The sequence below is a fragment of the Ursus americanus genome, chromosome 18, assembly GCF_024610735.1.
Source record: "Ursus americanus isolate L20-20 chromosome 18, mUrsAme1.1.p, whole genome shotgun sequence".
NCBI lineage: Eukaryota > Metazoa > Chordata > Mammalia > Carnivora > Ursidae > Ursus > Ursus americanus.
In genome coordinates, this window is record NC_142144.1 from 34,322,712 (window position 1) to 34,340,238 (window position 17,527).

A 17,527-nucleotide genomic window follows, 5' to 3' on the forward strand; every position below is an offset into this window, starting at 1 on the left:
CTATTTCCACTGCCTTTGCTGGGCATGGTTACAACAGTCATTGAGTTCTACTGTATCTGGAGTCCTTCAGTTGCTAAGGCTGCCGAGTGTTATTCTGTGATGTAGCCGAGACTATCTGGCTCTTCTTTTGGTTTTACATGCTATTAAAAGTTTATTGTTGTGTATTACAATTTTTCTGGAAGTAACTCTTTCGGTGTTTTCTTATCATCTCCCTCCTCTATTCACTCCCCCTCTAGGAAAAACAAATAAACAAACAAACCAAAAGACAAAGCAAGACACCACCTGCAAAGCATGCTGGAAGACAAATACAAACAATAGAAGTGCTGGGCTTAAAAGTGAAATGAGAAACGAAAATCAAAACCACAATGAGGGGCGCCTGGGTGGCATAGCGATTAAGCGTCTGCCTTCGGCTCAGGGCGTGATCCCGGCGTTATGGGATCGAGCCCCACATCAGGCTCCTCCACTATGAGCCTGCTTCTTCCTCTCCCACTTCCCCTGCTTGTGTTCCCTCTCTCGCTGGCTGTCTCTATCTTTGTCGAATAAATAAATAAAATCTTTAAAAAAAAAACCCACAATGAGATACCACTTCAGACCCAGTAGATGGCTGATATTAAAAAAAAAAAAAGGAAAATGACAAGTGTTGGTGACGATGTGAAGAAATTGGAACCTCCGTACATTGCTGGTGGGAATGTAAAATGGTGCAACCACTGTGGAAACCAGTTTGGTGGGTTCCTCAGAAAGTTAAGTATAAAATTACCATATGATGCAGCAATTCTCCTCCTACGTGGAATTCAAAAGAACTGAAAGCAGGGACTCAGATACTTGTATACCAATGTTCATAGCAATATTATTCACAATAGCAATAGCCAAAAGTTGGAAGCAACATAAATGATTGATGAATGAATGGATAAACAAAATTTTATATATATAATGGAATATTCCTCCACTTTAAAAAGGAATGAAATTCTGATACATGCTACAACATGGTTGAACCTTGAAAACAGTATGGTAAGTGAAATAAGCCAGACACAAAAGGACAAATATTGTATGATTCCATTTGTATGAGGTACCTAGAATAGGCAAATTCATAGAGACAGAAAGTACAATAGAGGTAGCAGGGACTGGCAGGGAAGAGAATGGAAAGGTTATTGATTAAGAAGTACAGAGTTTCTGTTTGGGTTGATGAAAAGTTCTGGCAATGGATAGTGATGATAGTTGAATAACTTTGTGAATGTGGTTGCTGTAGACTGAATTGTGTCCCATTCAAATTCATATATCAAAGTCCTAATCCTCAATGTGATAATATTTGGAGATGGGGCCTTTGGGAGATAATTGGGTTTTGAGGTCAGGAAGATGGAACCCTCAAGTTGAAATCAGTGCCCTTATAAGAAGAGACCCCAGAAAATTTGCTCTCTCTCTCTCCCCCCACCATGTGAAGGCACAGTGAGAAATCAGCCATCTACAAGCCAGAAAGAGAGCTCTTAGCGGAAACTGACCGTACTGACATCTTGATCTTGGACTTCCAGTCTCCGGAACTGTGAGAAAATAAATTTCTGTTGTTTAAGCCACCAGCCTATAGTATTTTGTTACGGCAGCCCAAGATAAGACAGTACTTAATGCCACTGAATTGTATACTTGAAAACGGCTAAAATGGTAAGATCTATCATGTATATTTTACCACAATAAAAAAAAAATAGAAACAAAAAATGAAATGGGCAATTCTGTTATCTTGCCTCTCCTTTGCAAATCTCTAGATCCCAATCTCAGAAAGACATTAGTAACTGTATAGCAGTGACTCTTGTCCAACTGCCTCAGCCCTTCTGCCTTATGTGGATGAGGAAAGTGAGGATCACCGCGACAAACTGATGTGACTGGGATTGCAGTTCTCTGTTCCTCACCAGGTATACCCTACCTTCAAGAATGGCACTACTATCACCCAGTTGCCCAAACCAAAACTCTTTCTCATCCTTGGTTCTCTCTCAACTTCCTCAACAGCTATGTCATGATGATTCTACCATCTTAATACATCTGTATTCCTACTGTCTCTGCCTCAGTCTGGGTCACTTTGGTCGCTTGCCTAATAGCTTCTTAGCTGGGTTTATTGCTTCTCTTCTTGCTCCCCTCCCATCCATTTTCTAAACAGTAGCCAGAGTCTTTCCAAAATCCAATCAGATTATTTTATTCTCTCACTAAATCTTTCAATAGCTCCCTTCAGTAACTTGGGTTAAGTTCAAATGCCTCAACGTGACATTCAAGACTCTTCAAGTTCTCCTGGTCTTCTCTTAACTCTCCAGTCTGGTCTTTTCTCTCCACTTATTTATTTTTTAAATATTTTATTTATTTATTTGACAGAGAGACAGTGAGAGAGGGAACACAAGCAGGGGGAGTGGGAGACAGAGAAGCAGGCTTCCCACTGAGCAGGGAGCTGGACACGGGGTTCGATCCCAGATCATGACCTGAGCTGAAGGCGATGCTTAATGACTGAGCCACCCAGGTGCCCCATCTTCTGAGCTGAAGTCAGACGCTTAAGAAACTGAGCCGCCTAGGTGTCCCTGTGGTCCATTCTTTCTTTTGCACCCCTTAACTGGCAAGGTGAGGTGGCCAAGGGTCTGATCTGGCCCTCTCTCTTGTTTCTTCCTGGCCTGAAAGGCAGCCTCAGTGGAGTCTTTTGGTTACTGTATTAAACTGCTCTCCTGCCCCTTTTCTTCTAGGGCTGGTGGGAAAGGCATTTGACCAAATTGGAGTTTTAAGAGTAGAAACTGGGATTTGGGCATTGGGGTGGAAATAGGCATGATTTTGTTTAAGGCTGCTGAGACCTATTAAAGGAGAGAAGAATGCCATAGTTCATGGGCATTCTACAGAAGGCATTGGATTGGGACTGAAGCCCCAAGTAGTAATGTTTGTTACATGCCATGAGAAAGTGAAGGATGGGATTCAGGAAATACTAGGACCCTGAGATCAAGACCTGAGCTGAGATCAAAAGTCGGACACCTAACCGACGGAGCTACCCAGGCGCCCCTGACCAATTACATTCTTAAAGTCTTCCCTGTCCCTTCCCCAGCGTGTTTCACCTGGTAAATTCCTAGTCATCCTTAAGCTCTTAACTTCTAAGAATTTCACCATCCTCCAAAGAGACTTGTCAACTCTTTGAAATCTGGGACTGTATCTTCTGGGACTATATCATTGCATCCCCAGGGCCTGGCATTGCTGATGACGGAAAGATCATGTACCTAGTGATTGTCAAAGTGAAATTTAAAATGTCGGTTGCCAAAAATTCATCCACACTTCTCTCTCATGGGGCCAGCCTAGCACTGTAGCACTGTGCCTTGTCAACTTGTAACTTGTTGTCTCTCTGCTCAGTTCCCGGTTGGTGGCTGCATGTGGGGAAAGGCTGAGGATAATGCCTTATTGAAAAGATCTAGTCAGCAGTTTAGCTGCACCCTCACCCACAAGGCTGTACTTAACAGCACTCCCTGCACATGGTTGAATTTTATTCTGCTTCTCTATGGCTTTGAGATGAGTCAGAAAAACGCGAAAAAGAAATAGGTTCAGTAACCGATATCCCATCCAAGGAGAGGAGGGCCGCCAAGGGGGTCACGATCTGCAGAACTCTTCTTAGAACACCGTCAGCACAGCTCAAAAGCCTTTCCTCACCTCCCGGCCTCTCCCTCTTTTGAGACTAGGCCCAGCTGGGTTAGATGGTTTTCCGTAAGTATTTTAACAACAGGGCGTTTAGAAAGAGGAAGAGAAAGTCGGAGGACAGGGAAAGGGGCCAGGGCCCAGCCAGGCTGGCTTTTGCTCATAATTCAAGATGGGTCTCTAAATTCAGAGAAGGCAGCTCATCTCCCTCCATCTCTTTCGTTTCTGCCTCTACTATCCTCTCTGGGTCCGTTGATTTATCACTGGCACACAGCTCGAGAAGGGGAGAGAGTTTCTTTCCTAAGTGTCTGAAAGAGAAAAACTTTGAGCAAACAGCCAAAAGAGGGAAGGAGAGGAGACTGGCTATAGTGTGGGGAACAGAAGGAGGGAGGCCGAGGCGGCACCAGCCGTGCACTGGGAGGCCGGCGGGCGGGCGAGCCGGAGAGCCGCAGCTAACCGGCCGAGCCCCTGGCAAACTCGCGGGCGCAAACACTGGCGCCGGAGGCAGCCGTGCAGCTGAGCCCCAGGCGCAGCCGGGCCTGGGTGGCGCGAGGCCCGGCCCGGGAGGCCCAAGTCTGTGCCCGGGAGGCGGACCGGGGGCGGGGCCGCCCCCGGAGCTGGGCTCTCCCTCGGGCGGCCCTTAGTCTCCCCGCCTCCGCGAGCGGCCGCGGCAGAGGATGCCCTACGGCGCTGCCTGCCCTGCCGGGAGCCGCGGCTGAAAAGCCGGCCGCCCATTGGCGGCAGCGGCGCAGCGTCTCCGCCCCCTCCGCGTCCCGCCCCCTCCGCCGCCGCCGCCGCCGCCGCTGCTTCCCGGCTCCGCCTCCTCCCCCTCCGGGAGCCGCCTCCGTCGCCGCCACAGCCACCGCTGCCGCCGGCCGGGGCCCAGCCAGCGCCCGCCCGCCGGAGTCAAGTCGCAGTCGGAGCCGCTGTCCGCGGCCCCGCCATGAGCGGAAGCGCCGCCGCCGCGGTCGCCGCCGCCGCCGCCTCAGCAGCTGCGGCCGCCGCGCACTTCCAGCCTCAGTCGTCGTCTCCCAGGCCGGGCGCCGCCGAGCTCGGGCCCCTGCGCCGCCCGCGCCCCCCACCGCCGCCGCCCCGGCCCGAGCCTGCCGCTGCCGGCCGCCTCAGCCCTTCGGGCCACGGGCCTCTCCGGGCGGGCGCCCAGGGTGGCGGCGCCTGCGGCCGAGCGCCGGGAGCAGGTACGGGGTCCGGGAACGGGCCGGGTGGGGAGGGGCGTGGGTTGGTTTCGGGGGTGGGGGGCCCAAAGGCGTACGGTCCAGCCGGCCGGCCCCGCGGAGGGGGTGGAGCGTTGTCCGGGTCAGCTTTGTCCGGCCCTGGAGCCCCTGTGAGCCCTGCGTCCCCGTCGCGCCGAGAGGCTCACAAAGCGTTTTCCCACCCGGTGGCTAGCCCCCTCCCCTAGGGTGGGCAGGGCAGGACCTCTCTAAGTCTCCGCTCGGCGGAGGAGGAAACCGAGGCGTACAGGGGGAAGTGACTTGCCCAAGGTCACGTAGCCGGTGAGAGTCGTAGCTTGGCTGGGACCCAGGGACACCCTGGGCCGCCGCGGGCCCAGAGTAGGGGGCTGGGAGGAGGAAGAGCCGCTAGCCCCCGAGACCCGAGAGACATTGATTCGGAGGAGGGGGCGCTAGGCCCTGCTCTCAGACACGCCCACCCAACGCTTTTTAGGTAGGTTTAGGAAATAGGATCTCTTGCGGGGTGGGACGGAGGAGCAGGGGCCTCTTTGGGGACTTGGTGGTACCCTGGGGAGCCGATTTGGGGAGCCTCGGGGAGAGAGTCATGTGGGGGGTGTACTCTGTGGGAGAGGGCTTTCTTGAGTGAATGGGGCAGGGTTCGTTCGGAAACTTCTCATCGTGGGGACCATTTGGTCTCTGCCAGGCCGCCTTGCCCACCACTGCCCGGACTAAACTAGTCCAGCTGAAATTAATAGGAGGGAGGCCTTCCCGCTTTTGTGGAGACACCCCTAAGGTGTCTGTTTTCATAAAATGGTCCAAGTTTCGTTCGTTCCCCAAACAGAAGTGCGTATAAGGCCCTAGTAAAAACATTTCTGCTGTAGAAGGCCGAATGAGTTTTTTCCCAGGTGGTCTGCATCTGTCACCCATGGAGAACTAGAGAATAGCTATCCCCAGGCGTGAAGGGGGAAGGAAGTGGGGAGGACTGGGACAAGTCACCCGCCTGCCTGGCATGTTATGCAGGGCCATATACTGTATGGGACTCCCATTTTTCTTTGGGGTGGGTGCTTGAGTGGGTGCTTTTGACTGTGGATGCATCTTGGAAAGGGAAGGAGGGGAGCACTTGGGAGTTCTGGAGAGGGAGAGAGAGAGCGCAATGAAGAGGGCCCTGTAGCGCTGGAAAAGCTGTAGAATGGGGGGAAAGAAGATATTTAGTCATTGTGGGGGAAGGGAGATGAAAGGGTTGCTGAGGGGAGGGGGCAGTGTCTAGTCCTGAGAAAAGTTGGTATGTTTCAAAGACCGAGCCAAGGGTGATGAGTTTGAAAGGAGTCTGTTAGAGGTGGATGGTATCTTACAAGGTTGAGTAATAGGTATTGGTCTGCAACAATCACTTCATTTTCTTCGTAAAGACAGTTGTACTTTTATATAAATGTTTTAGCCTTTGCATTCCCCACCCCCATTCTCTCTCCAGTTCTAAGGCTGCTGGCCCGCAGTATTGTCTTGGAAGTAAGGCTTGACAAAAGAGGGAAGGGGAAGACTAATTAGCAAATGCATTAATTAGGGCCCTTTGTCCGAAATGATTTCCTTGTTTAAGTCAGCTGTTTTCTTGCTGCCCTCCTGCACTTCAGCTTTCCAGCTGTGGTGGCTGTTGGATGGGTGCTGTGGAAGAACTGCCCTGATTTAGACAAGATAGTTTAGGTGTTTCTTAAAAAACCGAGAAACGCCTATTTGACAAATATGTATGAAAGCATGAAAATTTACTGGTCAAAGATTTTAATCAGGGAAATGCAAATGGAAATAGCAGTGAGGTGCCATTTCACACCCATCAGATTGGCAAAATTTAAATGCTGTGATAACCAAGTGTTAGTGAGCTTGTGGGGAAATCAACGTTTATTTCCTGCTAGTGGGAATGTAAATGGATACAACCCCCTTGGAGAGTGAGTGATGTCTTATTGGAGAGCTAATATACCTACTTACCCGAAATGTCCGTTTCTGGCTCTAAGAAATCCTAGTACAGGTGTCCAAGAAAAGAAGTATGATAGAAGTATAAGCATGTTCATTGCAGCTTAAATGTCCACCACCAAAGGAAATGCATAAATTGTTAGATAGTCCCACACAATTGAGTCTTATCACACTGAAAAATAAACTATAGCCACATGCATTAAAATGATTGAATCTCACAAACATAATATGGGGTGAGGGAATAAGTTACAGAATTCTTACAAAATGTTTCCACTTGTATAAAATTTGAAAACATGCAAAATAATATTGTTTGTGGCTATGTCCATATATAGTAGTAATATAAAAACATGCATGGTAACAACTAACACCAAATGCAGAGTAGAGATTATCTCTGGGAACAGAAGAGGAGGAATGGGATTGGACAGGGGGACACCGAGGGCTTTAATAATATCAAATATTCTTTTTTTTTTTTTTAAGATTTTATTTATTTATTCGACAGAAATAGAGACAGCCAGTGAGAGAGGGAACACAAGCAGGGGGAGTGGGAGAGGAAGAAGCAGGCTCATAGCGGAAGAGCCTGATGTGGGGCTCGATCCCATAACGCCGGGATCACGCCCCGAGCCGAAGGCAGACACTTAACCACTATGCCACCCAGGCGCCCCTCAAATATTCTGTTACTAAGAAATCTGAATCAGATAATTGCAAATTAGGATTTGCTTATTTTGGGTGTAGGGTCAGAGATATTCAATATCTTATTTTAAATGTTTTTCAGATGTTTGAAATATTTCTCACACGCAAAAAATTTTCTTGTTTATAGAGTGCAGGATTTTTGTCTCATAATAATGAAATTCTTGCTGCAGACTCTTGTCCAGCACAGCCTGTCAGGCATGTAGCCTAGTGATCCTTTCTCACCCCTTTCTGACCTGCAAAGCCTGGTGTATTGTGCTGGATGATTTTTATTTTGGAACTGCTGATAGGCATGGAGTATTTCTCAGTCTTTCTAAACTTTCTGGTGGACCTAGGTCAGCAGTTTGAGCTTTGTCAAAATATAAGTGGCCCAGGATGTTCAGACTTACATGATATAGGAAGGGACCCAGAAATCTGATTCTGAAAAAGCTCCCCAGTCGGTTCTGATGCCCACTAAAATTTGAGAGCCACTGCCTTGGGCTCCTGACTCTGGGCTGTACTCCATCTCAGCTTTGCCCTAGGCTACCTTCTCTTGCCGCTCCTGCATGACTAGGGCTAATTTGGGCCCATGTGATACTTAGCTCTTTTGTAGGGCATAAAAGAATGATAGGGTTGGAAGCTATTGAGTGTTAAGCCCTTTATAATGTGGTTGTCTATTCCTCTTATTTTCATGCAGGTAGCTGAGGGGCCCACTGCCCACCAGGGCTGTTTATCAGGTTTTACAAACTTTAACCACTTGTGTCACAATATGGAATTTTATAATTAGGATAGGAGCAAAAAAAGGGGCTAACAAAAGGAAAACCAGCAAATTTGGAGAAATGAAACCTCCCCCCAACAGTAAATGTATGTGATTGTGCCTTTTTCTACAGATGATAGTGATTGTTTTAGTGCTTTAGTATATGACATGCATTTAATTTTCAGCTGTTTGAACCTACAGTCAAAGATGAGGGTCTCAGATAACAACTGCTTACCCCCCTCAAGATGGAAGAATTTTTTTTCTCCCAAATTTGCTAGTTTTAGTTCTCTGCCAGACCCTTTTTGCTGTAGTCCTAATATGTTTAGGAATGAATTTATATTCACAAATGTGAGAATTTCTGGTAATGAAATTTGTGAAATGCCTGTTTGTCTTTGGGAAAGTTCTTCTTTCTGGAACCCTACTTTGGAAGTGCAGTGTTTCTCCAGGTATACTTTTTTGCAGGGCTGCTGTGTTAGGTTGTATAGATTGTGCCCAACATGAGGTCACCTGTTTTGGGTGGTGACTGGAAGTGGAAATTCATTTGTGCTCTGTTTTATCAAATGAGCATTTTGTAGAGGTGCCTGGGTGGCTCAGTCGGTTGAGTGTCCGACTCTTGGTTTGGGCTCAGGTGGTGATCTCAGGATTGTGAGATCGATCCCTGCGTCAGTCTCCACGCTGTGTGGAGTCTGCTTAGGATTCTCTCTCCCTTTCCCTCTGCCCCTTCTTGCCGTGCGCTCGCTCTCCTTTCCTCCCTGTCTCTCAAATGAATAAATAAGTCTTAAAAAAAATGTGTTTCGTGTGGAACTCAGGGAGGGGACACCCTTTTCTAATTCTCACAGAGGTACCTCATGAACTAGCATGGCCTTGGAACTTTGGAAGGCTCCATGGCAGCTTTGTTGGTCCATGTGTAACTAACTGTGCCATCCATAGTTATGGACTCTGTGAAGAGGGCAGGTCAGTTTTGGGCCTTGACTTAGGAGAATTTTCTACATGTGAACTTTTCAATGGAAGGAACCTACCCCTGGCTGGCTGGCTGGCTGGCTGGCTGGCTTGCTTGCTTTCTTTGTTTCTTTCTTTATATTTTATTTATTTATTTGACAGAGAGAGAGACAACCCGGGAGAGAGGGAACACAAGCAGTACCCTTGGCTTTTCATCACCATGCTCAGTTGAACCAAGATTTCAGCTTAAAATTGTAAAATTTGTTATGGAGCTGGAGAAATATGCACAATTTTGAAAATACCATTATTTACGAAAAGACAAAATGAGAGAAATATTAAAAAGACAAAAGCGTCTGGTAATTGAAGAAGAGAAAGTAGCTATGTACCACATTGGCTCTTGCATTCTTGCAGTGCTCACTTTGAGGGGAAAATACAATGATTTGTCTCCCTACTCCTCTACACTAGCGTTCCTGAATTTCTTAAGACCTGAGGCTTTTTAGCCAATTTTGAAAATATTTACCCATTTGTATTTTTCATTAAGTGGTTGTTTACGCTTCCTGCTGTTTTATTTTTTCTTGAAGAGAGAGGAGGGGGTAGTGCTGAACCAAGGACAAGACTGGACTTCCTGCTGCTTTTGCAAATAATGGCAGTGTGTTTTTTAGAACAGTTGTCATGGAAGAGTGCTGTTCTGCTGGCTCAAGGGAGAGGTACATTTGAAGTGGTTTCTGTTGTCTTTTTTATTATTATTTTTAAACATGATCGAGGGTGACGGTTGCAGAGTTCCATTGTGCTTTTGCTGCTGTCTTGAAGGAGTAAAAAAATGTTTTTAAAACGAAAAATGTTTAACAAAAATAGTCTTTTGCCCACACGAGGAAAATAAACAGTTCTCACCTATGGGCCTTACCCAAAGCCGTTTGTTTTCTTTCCAGTTCTGTTTAAATGAATATTGGTGCTATGTTTAGGGACTGCTTTAAACAGTTAACTGGAGTGATGTTGGGCAGGTGGAGGAGGAGAATGATGGGATTATACTGGAGTTTTTCAGTAGTTCCCTGCAGTCTTGATACGCAGAGCTATCACTGTATTGTCTGCTTTTGTGATTATGTGTAGAAATAAGGGAGAGATTGTGAGTTTTGATAAATACAGTAATTTGACCCTGTTGAAAGAAAAAGCAGAGGCAAGAAGTGGTAAGAGGAAGAAATACATGCATGGAAAAGAGAATAGCAAGCAATTAAATAGTAGGACATTTCATAGCGCTTTTGGGATGTTCTTTGAGTTGAGAGTTACCTGACTGTATCCGTTCTACTTCAGCACCTTGATTTCGGTGTCTGAAGATGGTGCTTACTGATCTGCAGTTGAAACCTGTTCTATTGTCATGGAGCTGGAAAGTGAGCAGTTTTGAAGGCTAGGCTGAGGTGGGAGGCTAGGCTAAAAGTAAAAACAAGTATCCATTTTGTAATTGCTTTTGTAAATAGGAGTGGAGACTCTTGGCGCGCCTGGGTGGCACAGTGGTTAAGCGTCTGCCTTCGGCTCAGGGCGTGATCCCGGCGTTATGGGATCGAGCCCCACATCAGGCTCCTCCGCTATGAGCCTGCTTCTTCCTCTCCCACTCCCCCTACTTGTGTTCCCTCTCTCACTGGCTGTCTCTATTTCTGTCGAATAAATAAATAAAATCTTAAAAAAAAAAAAAAGGAGTGGAGACTCTCATAATTAACAAAAGTATTTTTCGTTTGGCATTTAGGCTGTCTTATTTAAAAATGGTTTTACTACATTTGTCTTCCTACATTGATTTTTGTTGCTGCCTGAGTACGTATTTGAGCACCTACTGGGTGCCGTAATCCCAGTACTAACCACTAGTACATGGGGGTGGGGGCCTTCCTTGTCGGAGACTTCATTACCTCAGGTGCTGAGAACTGCCCAGAAGACTGCGCCTTGGCCTGTGCTTCCTTCTTCTCCCTGGTCTTTTGGCTTTGGTGGTGGTCTACACATCTGTCAGGTGATCTCCCCACGTGTGAAGGTGCAGAGGCTTTACGGAACCTTTTGACTGGGCACCCTTAAGTAAAACCCCTTGAACAGTATTGAGCCAGACTTGAGGGCCATCATAGCGGCTCCAGCTCCTCTTTCTTCTCTGCTGCCTGTGTTGCCACCACCCACCCTTTGCTGTGGAGCCTGGAAGGCGCCCCCCTCATCCCCAATCATACAAAGAGGCTTTGTGCTCTGAGGATGTTCTAAAGGCGGGATCACTGTAATTATAATTCCCCAAGCACAACCAAGTAATGGGGGCAGGCAGGGTAAAGATGGTATCCAAGTTCTTGTTGGTAGGGAGAAGTCAGGCGGGGATTAAAAATCATCTGGAGACAGTACCAACATGGATAATGGAGCGTTGTTGGTAATGCTGGTGGAAATGTGTTTAATTGAATACATTTCAGATTTTTAAATTCTAATACTTGCAAGATACTTGAAACTTTAAAAAGATTAAGACAGCCTGACCTTTTTTTTTTAGGTTTTTTTTTTTTAGTCTAAAATTGTAACTGGAAATTACTTTAGAAGAAGGTATGTAGAAATCTCAGTCTGCTTTGCTTTATGTTTATGTTGCCAGAATGATTGATTGCCCAAGAAAGCCAAATACATATCTTACTTACTATCCAGGGGGTGCTCTTACTAATCCAGCTTTTTTTGTTTATTTCTAAAAGTAAGCCATGACTGACATTTTTGGGAAGCTAATTTTCTCCTACCACTACAAGAAGAAAATCAGCGTGGGGTTATGTACTTAATATCAGACTTTTATATCAACCATCCTATGTCATGATGTGCTTCCAAGCTCTATTGGTAATCTCTTAGTGAAAACTTTTTTCTTACTATGCTATTAGTATATTACTCTGATTAATGTCTTAAACAGACTCTTTTTTTTTTTTTTTTTTAGAAGTCTACTGAACAGTTGACTACAGAGGTTATCTTTAGACTTTAGCATAGTGGACTCAAGTTGTCTTTTATGCAAGGTGAGGGGAAAAGATCCTTTTTGTTGTCATGATTAGCATGGACGTTTGTGGTGAGTGAAGCAGCCAGGGAGAGTGTGTGTTCTGTATGGAAACCTATAGATATTGTAAGCTGGTCCTTCATCTAATTACTTATTGGAGTCAGGTCAAGAGTTGGACCTTTATTTTTACTGTCTAGCGTGATTTTTGTCCTGTTGGAGGAAATCTCCTTTTTTTTAATTGACGGAAGTGTGCAATGTGATGATTTGATATATGAATACATTTTGAAGTGATTACCACAGTCAGGTTTATTAATACATCCATCACCTCATGTAGTTAACCTTTTTTTTTTTTTTTTGTGAGAATGTTTCAGATCTCTTAGTAAATTTCAAGAATATAATACAGTATTATTAACTATAGTCATACCATGTTGTACATTAGATTCTCAGAACTTGTGATTGAAGGCTTGTGCCTTTGACAGACATCTCCCCGTTTTCCCTACTTCCCAAACCCTGGTAACCACCATTCTGCTCTCTGTTTCTATGAGTTTGACTTTTTAAGTTAAAAACAATAAAAAAAATTTTTTTTCTTAGATTCTGCATGTAAGTAAGATAATACTGTATTTGTCTTTCTCTGGCTTATTTCATTGAACATTATGTCCTCCAGGTTCATCCATGTTGTTGCAAATGGCAGGATTTCCTTCTTTCTAATGGCTGAATAATATTTTATTGTACGTATATACCAAATGTTCCATCATCCATTCATTTGTTGGACACTTAGGTCCCTGTCTTAGCTGTCGTGAATAATGCTGCAAGGAACGTGGGGGTGCAGATAGCTTGAAGAAATCTACCTTAAATTAATCTTTACATAAGACTGCTGGGTAGTCTGTTACAAAGATATTGCCCATATAATCCTTATAAACCAATTTGACAGCTAAATTTTATGAGATTTGAAAATACACAAGGATCCATTTTATCTGCTATCAATGAAAAGTAAGGTTGAGCTCTCCCTTTCCACTCCCAGTGTTTAAGGCAAGTATACTGCCCAGCAGAGACTTTATTTTAGCTAAATTATACACTGTTATTTGGCTACTTCATACACTTCGTTTATAATATGTATTTCCTTTGGGCAGTAACCTCTGACTGCTTACTTCACTGCTCTCTGGTGGCCACTAAAAGTAATAATAAAACATTTATTGAATGCCAGCTGTGTACCAGGCACAGTGAGGATTTCAGATACAATTCAGATGGACAACAGTTCAGTGATAGATTCTGACAGTATGTTAGCAGAACAAGTGCTTTTTTGGGTATGCTAACCCTTAATAAAAGGGGAGAGAACATCAAAATAGCATTAATAGTAGTGATATATAACCGTGATAAGTAATGTTGCTAGAGCACAGATCTAACCAGACCAAACATTTACGTGGTTGCCTCTTAAGTAAAAGAAATATTTTTTCATCTGGCATTCAAGACCAACATAATTGGGTCTTTATTATTTCAATCTCTACTATTTTTCCTCATGAATATTATTCTCCAGGGAAATAGGATACCCTGTTGTCTATATGTGTATCACTTTTTGACCTGTTTCTTTGATTCTTCATCTTGGAATGCCTTCATTTTTTTCCAAATCCTACTTATTTTTTAATATCTAGGTGGTAGTCGTCATTTATTGTGTGCAAAGCTCTGTTCTAAGTGCTTTACCTGGATTAATTAATTTAATTTGTGCTACGGTCCTTTAAGGTTGATGCTATTATTATCCTTATTGTGCAGATGAAGAAACTGGAACACAGAGAGGTTAAATAACTTGCTAGAGATGATGCAGCTATTAAGTGTTATCTGGGATATGAACTCAAGCTGTCTAGTTTCAGAGTCTGTATTTTTAGCCATCATGCTTTACTGCATCTAATTTTTTTTTTTTTTTTTTTTAAGCAAACTTAGCAGTTAGTTTTGGTAACAAGAGGTTGAATGTAAGCTAAGGTGATCACTGCTTTAGCCACTGAAAGGAATTTGCAATCTTTAGTTTTACCTTTGTTCCTGAGAAATACACTGTCTTTTTCTTAAGTTTTGAATTATTGCATTAGGATTATTTAATTTTTTTAAAAAAGTCATTCATTACTTTTTTATATAAGGTGTAGGAGTACCTGCTTTGGGATGGGTGGGTTCATATTAGGCATATTTAAATTGCTTCTTGGAAAGTCTCCCATGTTCTGTGATCCTGAACATTAGGGTCTTAACTGAGTGCTTGTTTGAGCACATAAGCGGATAAAAAAATCTCTCAAGGAAAATTTTGGCCCTACTCAGATGAACTTCTGAATCCCACCTTTTTGTGGATATGGCTACTTTCCCCCCAAATATCATCGGAAGAATGGATGTTAGACTTCTTTTTAGCCTTTTTTTTTTTTCTTTTTAGGCTTCTTAATTTCCATAATAAATTGATTTGTCACAAACTAAAGCATAAACTTATCTGTTCAGTAGCATAGAATATGAACATTTCAGGTATTAATTGGAGATGCTAATGTGTTGGGTTGATGCTGTCTGAGACAATAGATTATTTGAAGAAGATAATGTGGCATTGTGGTTACCAAATGAACTACTTCAGACTTGGTTGGAATGCTTGTTAAAAATTCTCTGTCTTTAGGTGGCCTAGAGTTGGAATCTGAGATTGAGTAAATTTTGTTATAAGCAGCTATAGATAATGTTTCTAATATTATTTTCATTTATACTGTAGGCTTAATAGGCGTTGGTGGGCCATCAATTTAGAAAATGTGCTGTGGGAAAATGAGATTCTAAGGTCAAAACCAGGTACAGTACTTAACAGACTTTTGGAACATGGCCTGTTTTTGAGCGGAGCACTGCCAGTAGTCTTTTTCTCCTACTTCACTTTTGGATACCTAGAAAGAAAGAAGGAATTCTTTGCTTTTCAAATTACTAAGCGATAGGGAATTAAATTCATCAGAGGAAGATACTCTTTCTATTCAGACAGGATAAAGACTGGTTAATCCAGGTAATTGAGGAATTTCCACTCATTTACCTGTTTGGGTTTCTTTAAGACCCTTAGCTTCAGAACAAATCAAGAGTTATGTTTGGGGGCTCTAATGGAAGACATTATTGTTGACTGTGTTTGCTCTATGTCAAAAATGAGTCATGAACTCGTGTGATCTAATTATCCAATGTTTCTTTTTTTAAAATTGTGCATGTATTGTTGAAAACAAATTATTTCTATTCTATGATATTTTTGAGCTTTAAATAAAAGCTACCGTTGTGTGCTACAAAACCAAAAAACAAAACCAAAAAACCAACAAAGGCAGCAAGTCAAAAGATCTGCCTTCCTAAAATGAGTTTGCTTGCATCTCATGACGTTATTAATTTCTATGTTAAGGTCAAAACAAAAGTCAGAATTTGACTGTAGAATGTTAGAGTCTGTACATACTTTGAATCTAACTTTTGGTAGAACAAAATCTTCTAAAACATGAACTCTGTTTCAGCTGACCTAAGTGATTTTAATTTAACATTAACAGTTTTGTGGGGTGGAGATAGAAATCAAACCAGTTTTGCTATACCAAAATCTTTCTCTAGTACATTGGAGATGTAAATATGTTTCCTTTTTAAGTACAGTTGTTTGATAGAATAGTTGTACTATTTTTCCTGGTGCTATGTAGTTAAAACCCCAGGGCCTAAATTTATTTTAAGGTTTGATTAAAACTTTGTTTCTATGGAAGAAAAGTCACCAAATTGAAAAGGGGCTTCCAAGGGACGCCTGGGTGGCTCAGTCAGCTAAGCGTCTGCCTTTGGTCAGGTCATGGCCCCGGGGTCCTGGGATCCAGTGCTGCCTTGGGCTCCTTGCTCAGCTTGGATCCTGCTTCTTCCTTTCCCTCTGCTGCTCCCCCTGCTTGTGCTCACTCTCTGGCTGTCTTTCTCAAATAAATAAATGAAATCTTAAAAAGAAAAAAAAGAAAAGGGGCTTTTGAAATTTTGATTCCAAGATTGCTTTTAAGGAGGGAGAGGCAAGTCAAACTGGATATGGGCCCCACAGAATTGCCTGTGCTACTTCCTGGGTCAGGGGAGCTCAGAGAGGGGGCTGTGTTGCAGTAGGGCAGGGCGTAAACCTGGTAGGAGCTAGAAGTGAAACTGGAAGTGTCTCTAAAAAAAAAAAAGGCAGATCGTTGTATTAGACTGAGTCAGGCTGGATTGAGCAGTGAGACTGTGATTCTCAAGCACAAATGTGTATGTAGTACCCCTGGCAGATTTCCTGATTAAGTCAACATGTTTGCAGTTGACTCGGGACAGACCTTAGTCTCACTGGAGGAAAACGAGAGAAAGAGCAAAGGGAGAGGCTGAGGCAGGGGCCTTAAAGTGCAGGTTCTGTAAGAAAAAAAAAATTTTTTTTAAAGATTTTATTTATTTATTTGACAGAGAAAGAGACAGAGAAGGAACACAAGCAGGGGAAGTGGGAGAGGGAGAAGCAGGCCGCCTGCCGAGCAGGGAGCCCAATGAGGGGCTTGGTCCCAGGACCCTGAGATCATGGCCTGAGCCGAAGGCATATGCTTAATGACTGAGCCACCCAGGCGCCCCATGAAAGGAAATTTCTTTAAAAAAAAAAAAAGGAAGGAAGAAAGGGAAAAGGAGAAAAGGGACGAGAGAAAGAAAAAAGAAAGATTTCTGTGCCTTTGAGAGCGAGAGAGAGCAGGAAGTTAAAGGTGAAATTCTGGGAATACTTTCCCCTCCCCACAAGCTGTATGGAAGTGGAGGCTGTGGCACGGAAGTGGATGATAAGTAGACTTAGAGATGTTGATAAAGGTAGCCTTCATAGAACAGAAAAGATGGATCACTGGAGTTTGTTTTTAAAACGATAGACGTCACTACAATGTTAGCAGTACAAAGGTTAGCCAGTCTTACGTAATTTTATTATGCCTAGGGTTAAAATTGAAATTCACTTACTTTAAAAGAAAAATGAGAACTTACAATTGACTTAAAATTGACACTTCAGAGCCTTGCATTTCCAGGGTGGTTTAATGGTAGTTACGTGCTGTCTGTCACACACAAAAGTTGACTATGCTAACATGCTCTGCCTAACTGGGCATGCACAGCTCATGTTTGTCCCACCGGAGTGATAGGTCAGATGCAAAGAGATGAGAAACCATTGCTCTTTCTGCTGGCCTCCCCCCTTCCCATCCCCAGAACCATTCATAGATGCTCTGTGTGTGGATGGTGTGTGTAATATGGATTGGAATTAGGTTGATGGCTCTGAGGTAGGCCAGCACCTCTTACGCTCTATGCACCACCTGGGAATCTTGTTAAAATGCAAATAGTTAGCAAGGGCACAGATGATAGTGGAGCAGCCAGGAGGTGGAGGAGTGGCTCTCAAACTTGAGCCTGGATGATAGGCATCTGAAGGGCTGGTTGAAAGGA

General features: G+C 43.9%; 1 protein-coding gene across 3 annotated transcripts in view; it reads left to right on the plus strand.

The window, feature by feature from the left end:
• Positions 1 to 4,516: 4,516 nt before the first annotated feature.
• RNF38 (ring finger protein 38) overlaps positions 4,517 to 17,527 on the plus strand; it is a 129,011-nt gene continuing 116,000 nt past the window's right edge. For all 3 annotated transcript variants that reach the window (XM_045780786.2, XM_045780787.2, XM_045780788.2), the window contains exon 1: positions 4,517 to 4,835. In XM_045780786.2, coding sequence (XP_045636742.2) covers positions 4,583 to 4,835 — 253 coding nt within the window. In that variant the 5' untranslated portion in view covers positions 4,517 to 4,582. The remainder of the gene's footprint in view (positions 4,836 to 17,527) is intronic.